At 42.0% G+C, this 12,520-nt stretch overlaps 1 protein-coding gene across 2 annotated transcripts; it reads left to right on the plus strand.

Annotated features, from left to right (window-relative positions):
- Positions 1 to 192: 192 nt before the first annotated feature.
- LOC120027031 (phosphatidylserine synthase 1-like) lies at positions 193 to 12,357 on the plus strand. Of its 2 annotated transcripts, none has more exons than XR_005473268.1 (13): positions 193 to 461; positions 767 to 858; positions 1,409 to 1,453; positions 1,558 to 1,682; positions 7,315 to 7,473; positions 7,769 to 7,920; positions 9,310 to 9,451; positions 9,764 to 9,876; positions 10,100 to 10,165; positions 10,648 to 10,747; positions 11,069 to 11,137; positions 11,244 to 11,325; positions 11,426 to 11,478. XR_005473268.1 is itself a non-coding variant. In XM_038971877.1 (13 exons), the coding sequence occupies exons 1-13, from the start codon at positions 199 to 201 to the stop codon at positions 11,467 to 11,469; spliced, it is 1,437 nt and encodes a 478-aa protein (XP_038827805.1). In that variant the 5' UTR covers positions 193 to 198; the 3' UTR covers positions 11,470 to 12,357. The 2 variants fall into 2 exon arrangements, 1 of the variants encoding a protein (XP_038827805.1); XM_038971877.1 differs by having other exon boundaries at positions 11,259 to 11,325; positions 11,426 to 12,357.
- Positions 12,358 to 12,520: the final 163 nt, after the last annotated feature.

A 12,520-nucleotide genomic window follows, 5' to 3' on the forward strand; every position in this document is an offset into this window, starting at 1 on the left:
TCTTTCATCGGGAATTTTTAATGTTACAAATAATAAAATATAAAACTCTATCCGAAGAAAAATGGCAGTGAATGAATTGGGAGTGCTGGTATTGGAATATGCATTCCTACTACGCCCCTATATTTTGTTGAGTTGGTTGCGCCGTTGTCTGGTTTGCTCAGTACTCTCTCTGCCCCTTGTCGTTCCCAGTACTCATCCATGTACTTACAGGCAGACAAACCCGTCCTGTCTGGAAGTGCTGACAGATACTTAAAAAAAAAAAGAAAGTCCTTAGCCCTCGCCATGGCACCTGTTTTGGGGTCCCGGACATTAAGCAAGGATGATGTGAATTACATGTTACACTTTCGGATGATTAACGAGCAACAGGTGGAGGACATCAGCATCGACGTTTTCTACAAGCCTCACACTCTCACTCTCTTGACGTTCACTGTGGCTAGTTTGATTTACTTCGTATTTTCCAGGTAACCCAATGACAGTAGAGAGTAGACGGCTCATTGGACCAGCAAGTAGACCTAGTGGTTGTGATAACTTTGCCTATTAATCTAACCCAAGTGTAAACTCAATTGTATAACTGAACTACGTACGTTTAGACATTTTAATGTTACTTATTGTAATAAATACAAAAATCAAGCAAACTTTTTTTTAAATGTCACATTTTCGGTTTACTGTATCATAGTAAACCTCACTTTATCCTCTGAGAATAAGGTACATATTGCATATCTCAGCCAATGCTTTTTTAAATGTGAAACCCTGCTCTCTCTGCCAGGGAGGATACAGATGCTGACAACAACCTTCGAGTGGGTCTCCTGTTGGTTGTCTCTTTCTTCCTCATCATCAGTGTCCTGGCCTTCCCCAATGGTACTCACTCAGTCATTGCCTTGTACTTGACAATAGCCCAGCCCAGCACCTGTTTTACATTTACGTCATTTAGCAGACGCTCTGGATAAGAGCGACTTACATTTAACCTTTATTTAACTAGGCAAGTCAGTTAAGAACAAATTCTTATTTTCAATGACGGCCTAGGAACAGTGGGTTAACTGCCTTGTTCAGGGGCAGAACGACAGATTTGTACCTTGTCAGCTCGGGGATTTGAACTTGCAACCTTTCGGTTACTAGCCCAACGCTCTAACCACTAGGCTACCTGCCGCCCCTATGGGACTTGGTCATTGGTCACATAATAGATGTTCAGGTCTTTTGAGTTCTTCAAAGATTCAAAACTAGTCTCAAACATGGCCTTTTGCAGCTTGACATGGTTTTGATTGTACGAGTGAATGGGATACCCACTGTTTGCAGTATATGCTACGTTAACTTTGGAAGTGCAGTGTATGAGGATTTTGGTAGAGCCACTCTTATAATGGTAGATGCATGTATAAGTGTGTAAATGCAGTATTTAATTTAACCACTTCAGGTCCATTCACCCGACCACATCCTGCGATTTGGCGCATGGTATTTGGTGAGTAGGCCTACTGCACAGTATATGTCATCATAAGGGGAACTCCTCTATGGAGCCATGTTCATGGAACTCAGCTCTGATTGGTTCCTTCCTGTTGTTGTCAGGTATGAGTGTTCTGTACTTCCTGTTCCTGGTCATCCTCCTCTTCCTGAACTGGGCTCAGGTGAAGAGACTCATGTACTGGGTGGACCCCAACCTACGCTATGCTACCCGTGAGGCTGATATCATGGTGAGTGATTTAAAAAAAAAAATCTAAATATGTTACTGTATTCATTCACCGCATGCCGGACACCATATTCGGTGGGTGTAGTTGCCCCTAGACGCTGATCTTGGGTCAGTTCAGCATTTTTCCAACTAATGTGTCAGGTTATGATTGGGGGAGGGGCAGCTGTTCCTAGATCTATACTTTGGGGAAACTAAACCCTGGAGCTTGTATTCAAGATGATCCATGACTCCCCCTCCATTCCCTCTAGCATTTATCCTATTACATCCATCCTTTAGTTTAAATCCATGCTATGTTTTCACAATGAAAAGGTAGGCTAAATTCTGATGAAGTGATCATGGTTTAGGTTTGGAAAGCTCTCCAATCCGGAGGGTAATGTAATCCAATGACATTTGCGGGAGACAGAGGTGCAACTTTGGTTTTAGAAGTGGGACACACACGTATGTATGTATGTATGTATGTATGTATGTATGTATGTATGTATGTATGTATGTATGTGTATATATGTATGCATGTGCGTACACACACACTATTGTTCAAAAGTTTGGGGTCATTGATCCTTGATTTTGAAAGAAAAGCAACATTTTTGTCCATTAAAATAATATCAAATTGATCAGAAATACAGTGTAGGCATTGTTAATGTTGTAAATGACTATTGTAGCTGGAAACGGCTGATTTGTTATGGAATATCTACATAGGCGTACAGAGGCCCAACCATCTCTCCTGTGTTCCAATGGCACGTTGTGTTAGTTAATCCAAGTTAATCATTTTAAAAAGGCTAATTGATCATTAGAAAACCCTTTTGCAATTATCTTATCACAGCTGAAAACTGTTGTTCTGGTTAAAGAAGCAATAAAACTGGCCGTCTTTAGACTAGTTGAGTATCTGGAGAATCATCATTTGTGGGTTCAATTACAGGCTCAAAATGTCCAGAAACAAAGAACTTTCTAATGCAACTCATCAGTCTATTCTTGTTCTGAGAAATGAAGGCTATTACATGCAAGAAATTGCAGAGAAACTGAAGATCTCGTACAACGCGGTGTACTACTCCCTTCACAGAACAGTGCAAACTGTCCCTAACCAGAATAGAAAGAGGAGTGGGAGGCCCCGGTGCACAACTGAGCAAGAGGACAAGTACATTAAAGTGTCTAGTTTGAGAAAACAGACGCCTCACAAGTCCTCAACTGGCAGCTTCATTAAATAGTACCTGCAAAACACCAGTCTCAACGTCAACAGTGAAGAGGCGACTCCGGGATGCTGGCCTTCTATCCAGAGTTGCAAAGAAAAAGCCATATCTCAGGCTGGCCAATAAAAAGAAAAGATAAAGATGGGCAAAAGAACACAGACACTGGACAGAGGAAGATTGGAAAAAAGTGTTATGGACAGACGAATATAGGTTTGAGGTGTTCGGATCACAAAGAAGAACATTCGTGAGACGCAGAAAAAATATAAAGATACTGGAGGAGTGCTTGACACCATCTGTCAAGGCAATGTGATGGTCTGTGGGTGCTTTGGTGGTGGTAAAGTGGGAGATTTGTACTGGGTAAAATGGGTCTTGAAGAAGCAAGGCTATCACTCCATTTTGCAATGCCATGCCATACCCTGTGGACAGCGCTTAATTGGAGCCAATTTCCTCATACAACAGGACAATGACCCAAAGCACAGCTCCAAACTATGCAATAACTATTTAGGGAAGAAGCAGTCAGCTGGTATTCTGTCTATAATGGAGTGGCCAGCACAGTCACCAGATGTCAACCCTATTGAGCTGTTGTGGGAGCAGCTTGACCGTATGGTACATAAGAAGTGACCATCAAGCCAATCCAACTTGTGTGAGATGCTTCAGGAACCATGGGGTGAAATCTCTTCAGATTACCTCAACAAATTGACAACTAGAATGCCAAAGGTCTGCAAGTCTGTAATTTCTGCAAATGGAGGATTCTTTGATGAAAAGTTTGAAGGACACAATTAGTATTTCAATTAAAAATCATTATTTATAACCTTGTCAACGTCTTTACTATATTTCCTATTCATTTTGCAACTCATTTCATGTATGTTTTCATGGAAAACAAGGACATTTCTAAGTGACCCCAAACTTTTGAACGGTAGTGTATGTATATATATATATATATATATATATATATATAAAAACGTGTGTGTGTGTAGTACCTTTCAAAAGTTTTAACACCTACTCATTCAAGGGTTTTTCTTTATTTGTACTCTTTTCTACATTGTAGAATAATAGTGAATACATCAAAACCATGAAATAACACATAAGGAATCATGTGATAACCAAAAAAGTGTTAAAGAAATTTTAAAATATTTGAGATTCTTCAAAGTAGCCACCTTTTGCCTTGATGACAGCTTTGAACGTTTCTTCAAGTGCAGTCAAAAAAAAAACATCAAGCGTCATGATGAAACTGGCTCTCATGAGGACTGCCACAGGAAAGGACAACCCAGAGTTACATTTGCTGCAGAGGATAAGTTCATTAGAGTTACCAGCCTCAGAAATTGCAGCCCAAATAAATGCTTCACAGAGTAAGACACATCTGAACATCAACTGAATCAGGCCTTCATGGTCGAATTGCTACAAAGAAGCCTCTACTAAAGGACACCAATAAGAAGAAGATACTTGGTTGGGCCAAGAAACACAAGCAATGGACATTGGACCGGGGGAAATCTGTCCTTTGGTCGGATGAGTCTAAATGTGAGCATTTTGGTTCCAACCGCCGTGTCTTTGTGATACAGAGAGCAGGTGAACGGATGATCTCCGCATGTGTGGTTTCCACCGTGAAGCACGGAGGAGGTGTCATTGTGTGAGGGTTCTTTGCTGGTGACATTGTCAGTGATTTATTTAGAATTAAAGGCACACTTAACCAGCATGGCTACCACAGCATTCTGCAGCGATACACCATTTCATCTGGTTTGCGCTTAGTGGGACTGACATGTTTTTCAACAGGACAATGACCCAAACGCACCTCCAGGCTGTATAAGGGCTATTTGACCAAGAAGGAGAGTGATGGTGCTGCATCAGATGACCTGGCCTCCACAATCACCTGACCTCAACCCAATTGAGATGGTTTGGGATGAGTTGGACCGCAGAGTGAAGAAAAAGCAGCCAACAAGTGCTCAGCATATGTGGGAACTCCTTCAAGACTGTGCGAAAAGCTTTCCAAGTGAAGCTGGTTGAGAGAATGCCAAGAGTGTGCAAAGCTGTCAAGGCAAAGGATTGCTACTTTGAAGAATCTAAAATATATTTGGATTTGTTTAACACTTTTTTTGGTTTCTACATGATTCCATGTGTGTTTTTTCATAGTTTTGATATCTTCATGATTATTGTTCTTCAATGTAGAAAATAGTAAAAATAAAGAAAAACCCTTGAATGAGTAGGTGTCCAAACTAAAAAATGTCCTCTCGCTGTCAACTGCGTTTATTTTCAGCAAACTTAACATGTGTAAATATTGGTATGAACATAACAAGATTCAACAACTGAGACATAAACTGAACAAGTTCCACAGACATGTGACTAACAGAATTTGAATAATGTGGCCCTCAACAAAGGAGGGGTCAAAAGTAACAGTCAGTATCTGGTGTGGCCACCAGCTGCATTAAGTACTGCAGTGCTTCTCCTCATGGACTGCACCAGATTTCCCAGTTCTTGCTGTGAGATGTTACTCCACTCTTCCACCAAGGCACCTGCAAGTTTCCGGACATTTCTGGGGGGAATGGCCCTAGCCCTCACCCGCCGATCCAACAGGTCCCAGACGTGCTCAATGGGATTGAGATCGGGGCTCTTCGCTGGCCATGACAGAACACTGACATTCCTGTCTTGCAGGAAATCACGCACAGAACGAGCAGTATGGCTGGTGGAAGTGTCATGCTTGGAGGGTCATGTCAGGATGAGCCTGCAGGAAGGGTACCACATGAGGGAGGAGGATCTCTTCCCTGTAATGCACAGTGTTGAGAATATCTGCAATGACAACAAGCTCAGTCCGATGATGCTGTGACACACCGCCTCAGACCATGACGGACCCTTAACCTCCAAATTGATCCCGCCCCAGAGTACAGGCATCGGTGGAACGCTCATTCCTTCGACGGTAAACGCGAATCCGACCATCACCCCTGTTGAGACAAAACCACAACTTGTCAGTGAAGAGCACTTTTTGCCAGTCCTGTCTGGTCCAGCGATGGTGGGTTTGTGCCCATAGACGACGTTGTTGCCGGTGATATCTGGTGAGGACCTACCTTACAACAGGCCTACAAGCCCTCATTCCAGCCTCTCTCAGCCTATTGCGGACAGTTTGAGCACTGATGGAGAGGTTGTGCGTTCCTGGTGTAACTTGGGCAGTTGTTGTTGCCATCCTGTACCTGTCTCGCAGGTGTGATGTTCGGATGGACCGATCCTGTGCAGTTACACGTAGTCTGCCACTGCGAGGACGATCAGCTGTCCATCCAGTCTCCCTGTAGCACTGTCTTACGCGTCTCACAGTACGGACATTGCAAATTATTGCCATGGCCACATCTGCAGTCCTCATGCCTCCTTGCAGCATGCCTAAGGCACATTCACGCAGATGAGCAGGGACCCTGGGCATCTTTCTTTTGGTGGTTTTCAGAGTCAGTAGAAAGGCCTCTTTAGTGTCCTAAGTTTTCATAACTGTGACCTTAATTGCCTACCGTCTGTAAGCTAGTGTCTTAATGACCGTTCCACAGGTGCATGTTCATTAATTGTTTATGGTTCATTGAACAAGCATGGGAAACGGTGTTTAAACCCTTTACAATGAAGATCTGTGAAGTTATTTGGATTTTTACGAATTTTCTTTGGAAGACAGGGTCCTGAAAAAGGGACGTTTCTTTTTTTGCTGAGTTTATATATAGATCTAGATATCTATTATTATTATTATTTATTTTTTATCCAGTTGGATAAACTCTCCAAACAGCCTACCCGACCGCTCGGAGGCGTCCGCATGGTCCTGAAGCACACGTTTCCTCATTTTGTATCATATTCCAATGATAAAATAAGTGAGTTTGGGCAATCTGAAAGTATGCATTTTAGGAATTAGTTTTCACAAACACACTTTTTATATGTCCGAACTCAGAATCAAATAGGCTTCCCAAAAATAATTAGTAGGGAAATCGTTCTTCTTGCAAAGCATGTAAACGTTTTAATCAAACTATATTATATTAGAGTATTCACAATAAGCGTATTATTGTGTTCATGTAAATGTACCCATTGTCTCATGAGGCCTTCCTCCCAAATCTTGACTCAACTATACGTGAGCGAAACCTGGATGTCAGAGTCTAGAATCATCATGACTCACCATACTGCTGATCCACTTAGAGCGTTGGGCCAGTAACCGAAAGGTTGCCAGAGCGAATCCCCGAGCTGACATGGTAAAGATCTGTAGTTCTGCCCATGAGCAAGGCTGTTAACCCACTGTTCCCTGGGCCCCGAAAATGTGGATGTTGATTTAAGGCAGCCTCCCGCACCTCTCTAATTCAGAGGGGTTAAATGCAGAAGACACATTTCAGTTCAAGGCATTCAGTTGTACAACTGACAAGGTATACCCCTTTCCCACCACTGTATTATGTCTTATCTGCCTTTTCTGTGTTCATCTCTTACCTGGCCTTTCTCCTCCTGCAGGAATATTCAGTGAACTGCCACGTGATAACCTGGGAGCGGATCCTGAGCCACTTTGACATCTTCGTGTTTGGGAATTTTGCGGGCTGGGTCATGAAGGCCCTGCTCATCCGCAGCTACGGCGTCTGCTGGACCATCAGCGTCACCAGGGAGCTCACTGAGGTAAATAAAAGTGCATCCCAAATGGCACCCTATTCCCTATACAGTGCACAAATTTCGACCAGAGCCATATGGACCCTCAAAAGTGGTGCACTATAAAGGGAATATGGTGCCTTTTGGGACACACATGTCTTTGTGAAGTCCTGCTCAATTTCTAACAACAGATCACATTTAGGTTTCAGTCCATATGTTGCCTCTGATTTATTCTATTGGATGTGCTCATTTAAGTCAAATGTCAGCTCCTCATTCACCTCGCTTTCTCTGTCTGTCTCGCTCTCTTTCTGTCTCGCTCTCTCAGCTGTTCTTCATGCACCTGCTGCCTATCTTTTCTGAGTGCTGGTGGGACCAGGTGATCCTGGACTTCCTGCTTTGTAATGGAGGGGGCATCTGGCTGGGCATGACTGTGTGTAACTTCCTGGAGATGCACACCTACCAATGGGCCAGCATCAAGTGAGTTATCCTTCTATTGGATTCCTCCCTTTTCCTGTAGTCTCATGACAGATGGCACAATTCAGTTAAACTACATTATTCTATTGAATTTCTGCCTGCTCTGATTAATTGCATGTGTGCTTTCTCATTTACACTGAGTGTACAAAACATTAGGAACACCTAAATATTGAGTTTCCCCCGTTTAATGCTCAGAACAGCCTCAATTAGTCGGGGCATGGACTCTACTAGGTGTCGAAGCGTTCCAAAGGGATGCTAGCCAATGTGGACTCCAATGCTTCCCACGTGTCAAGTTGGCTGGATGTCATTTGGGTGGTGGACCATTCATGATACACATAGGAAACTGTTGTGGTGGTTAATTTCTTTACTATCAAATGAGTAGAGACAAACTTAGCACACAAGTTAGAGTTATACTTCAACTAAATCTGTATTCACTTATTAATAAGGAAGCCGGTCAATACAACACACACATATAAAGTGAATTGATTGAGTGCTCTATGATGGCTGGTCGATGAATCACCCTCAGATGATTCGTTCAGAGCCCCGAGACAAAGGTCTTTTATAGCTAAGATAAACCCCCTTCAGTCTATATGACGAACAACAGATGTATGGAATGGGTCACAAGGTTAAGATTTGTATGAAAGATACTGATAATTCACAGCAGACAGTATCTGCAGTTAAAAACAGTTATCTTTGTGTAGATACCAAGGTCTGGCCCTGGGGTCATCTCTCCCTGGTACCCTATAGAACAGAAACATTAACTCATGCTCTGGAATGCGATATCCGAAAGACATTGTAAATCTCCTGTCAGTGTTATCTCCCAGAGGCCCACTTTCAGTTCACACAGACACAATAGAGTTATAAAAACCCTCTATGCTGTTGAATAAAACAACCATTTGATGGAATAAAAGTATTATAACATAATCTTGTAATTACCACCATACTGTTGAGCGTGAAAAATCCAGCAGCTTTGCAGTTCTTGACACACTCAAATCAGTGTGCCTGGCACCTACTACCATACCCCGTTCAAAGGCACTTAAATATTTTGTCTTGCCCATTCACCCTCTGAATGGCACACATACACTTTCCATATCTCAAATGTCTCAAGGTTTAAAAATCCTTTAACCTGTTTTCTCCCCTTCGTCTACAATGATTTGAAATGGATTAAACAAGTGACATCAATAAGGGATCATAGCTTTCACCTGGATTCACCTGGTCAGTCTATGTAATGGAAAGGCATGCTTTGTACACTCAGCGTATGTAATTCTCTTTATGCCTGTATCTGTGTGTTTAACCTTATGTGTCTAACTGTGTCTGAACACCCATCAGTGGTACTTCCCAGTGTGTAGGTGTACCTCTGGTTGTATATCTGTATCTATGATGTGTCTTCAGAGACATCCATACGACCACAGGGAAGCTGAAAAGAGTTCTGCTCCAGTTCACCCCAGCCAGCTGGACCTACATACGCTGGTTAGACCCCAAGTCCTCCTTCCAGAGGTTGGCTGGGATCTACCTCTTTATGATCCTCTGGCAGGTGACCTCTGACCTGGAAATGATACATAGTATGTAGTGTCAGGGTTAGAAGTCAGAGTCCATTTATGTCATTACTCTGTGTATATTGACTGATAAGTCATTTGCGATTGAACACTGTTGGGAAACAAACGGAGTTGAACAATATTTTTATTTGTATGTTAAAAAAAATGATTTTCTATGATCTTGTCTAATTGACGGTGCTGAAGATTATGGGCTAGATGTTATGGTATCTAAGTTGTGTGTTCAGTGATGATTTTAATATACATGTTGCTGGACTACTTAATTCCTGTCTGTCCTCCTTTCCTCTAAACAGCTGACTGAGTTGAACACTTTCTTCCTGAAGCACATCTTCGTGTTCCAGGCGTTTCACACGCTCAGCTGGTGCCGGATCCTCCTCCTTGGAATCATCACAGCCCCTACTGTACGGTAGGGACCCCTCCAACATGCCACTCCACACGTGCTCTACATTATAGAGGCACAATGGGGTTTTGACAGACAACTGCAGTCTCTTCTCATATAGATGGAATTGAGTTGAAATAAGTTTTGAACTATTTCTATAAACCTTTCTGTTTATCGTAATGATTTGACAGCCGTTTTTGTCATGGCTGTATATAAACTGTATCTAATGTTCGTCTTCCTGTTCTTTCAGACAGTATTATGCATATCTGACAGACACACAGTGCAAAAGAGTGGGAACACAATGTTGGATGTTTGGGTGAGTCTTGTCTGGATCCTCTAGTGGCCATTTCTAATGTTGCGACCACGTCATTGACAAACGTCTCAGAAATGCTGTGAATGGGAAATTAGGTCATGTACAGTTTTATTCAAAATATTGTAAAGATGCTGACCTCATCTCAGTCCTAAGCTAGGGATTGCCCTGACTAGGCTCTAGTAACCATGGTGACCAGACTTGCTCTCTCACTATTAAATAGAAAACATTGAGGGCTTTATATGCCCCTGGCTTCACCCCTTCAATATTATAAGCGCAGCAAAGGTCTATGTACCCTCTGCAGTCTGGTGACTAGAATTACTGAGGAAATGTATTTGTTTTCTGTGACTGTGTGCATTTTAACATAGTGCCATTAACAAAAAAACATATTTTGCTATAGATAATGCTTGTTGTAAAATGCAATTATTGTTAGAGGTGAATGTTTGGTGGTGAGTGTCCGTTAACAACGGTCTCTATCTAACCCACAGGGCCATAGCCTTCCTGGAGGCCCTAGCGTGCATCAAGTTTGGTCAGGATGTGTTCTCCAAAACACAAGGCCGGTATGTGTTCCAGTGGCTTCTGTGTGTGGTAAGAGCCGTGTCTCTCTCTGTGTGTGTGTGTGTGTGTGTGTGTGTGTGTGTGTGTGTGTGTGTGTGTGTGTGTGTGTGTGTGTGTGTGTGTGTGTGTGTGTGTGTGTGTGTGTGTGTGTGTGTGTGTGTGTGTGTGTGCACGAACATGTGTTTACCTTAAACAATTCTCCCTGCTCCAATTCCTATATCGCAAGTGTCCATAACAATGATGTGCTATTTAGGCTGTGTAATACCATTGGCATGCTCTGACATGTGACTGCTATGTAGGAGATGAGTGCTCTCATTGTGGTGTCAGTGCTCTGTACCTCTCTCTCTGTAGGCCTTCATCACACTTCTATGTCTGTATGGGATGGTGCGGTATGAGCAGAAGTATGAGCCTGAGTTAAAGGTAAGCCCACAGTCAATTGTTGCACAGAAAGACTATGTTGGCCATACGAGTCTTTGTCCAGTTTAGTATTTTTAATTGTTATTTTTGCTTCTGACTGACTATCAAGAACCCTCTCATTTAGAGCGTCTCTGAGCGTGAGGATGGTAACCTAATAGACTTGTGTGGTTACGTCCCTGATGACATCACAGGTAAGCATCAGAGTCAAGTGGAATGTGTTTTTATATAGAAAGCATAATCATATTTGCTGATGTTCATCAAGGAGCCTATTTCCTGTTTGTCCTCTTGTAGGTGAGAGAGACTCTTGGAATAACTCAGCCAGCTCATCTAAATGAAGGAGAGGCTCTGGGAGAACCAAAGCTGTCAATGGACACGATGATTAAAAGCAAAGAGAGCCAATGAAGGGACTACATCCCTACTGCACCCAACAACTCTGTGGGGAGATGGAAGGAGGAGAATTTGGGAGAGGAGGTTCAAGAGGTGGGGATATTACATTGGTTGAATAGATGTTTGAACAAGGAGAAAGTAAATGAAGCATAGGCTGAGCGGAGAGCTTTACTACATTTACCTTTTAAACATTTAGCAGACACTCTTATTCAGAGCGACTTACTACACTTTGGTGACCACTCCCACTTTACTGTGTGTGTGAGATCAAGAACTGTTCAACAAAAGTTGCATTTACCTTTTGATGAGGAGGCACCAACTTTTGAGTTTACACTTTTCACATAATTTACTGTACACCAAGGGGTACCGAATGCAATTTTTTATTTCCCCCTTCTCTTTTTGTGTTGTTCAAATGATGACCGTAAGTATTACAGGATGGATTTGATTTAACTAACAATGAAAAATGTAATAATCTGAAGGTAAAGCCTGAAATGTTGAGATGCCCAGTTTACAACTTCAGTATTCAGAGTTTGATTCAGAATTTGAGTCAATTATTTTTCAATCAATAAGTTAAAGTTATACATGTATATTGAAAGTCAGAATTCACATTTTTTCTATGAGGATTTGTAGAAGTAATTCCAGGCCTTAAATGTTTAGAATGTCATGGTGACCTATTTTGTTCAGGTGAGTGTGTGAAAGGTAATGTGATTAACCTTTGATTTTATACAAGCATTAAGAGTGCATGTGTTTTTATATGAATGATGTGAACCGCACACTGTTGCAAGATAATGTATATGACTATAGCTTTCTAATAAATAATTAAAACATGATACAGTCAATATTTAAAACATGAGTGTTTTGTGGTCCTTTGTGTTATGACCAATTTGTACCAGTTGGTGGTAGCAGAGAGTCAGGTAGCAGAGGATCATTTTGATCAGTCTTACTACTGGACTGGAGTGATTAAAATATTTCCATTAATCTCCCATGCATTGTGTATTGAAT

The sequence above is a fragment of the Salvelinus namaycush genome, chromosome 32 (genome assembly GCF_016432855.1).
Source record: "Salvelinus namaycush isolate Seneca chromosome 32, SaNama_1.0, whole genome shotgun sequence".
Lineage (NCBI taxonomy): Eukaryota > Metazoa > Chordata > Actinopteri > Salmoniformes > Salmonidae > Salvelinus > Salvelinus namaycush.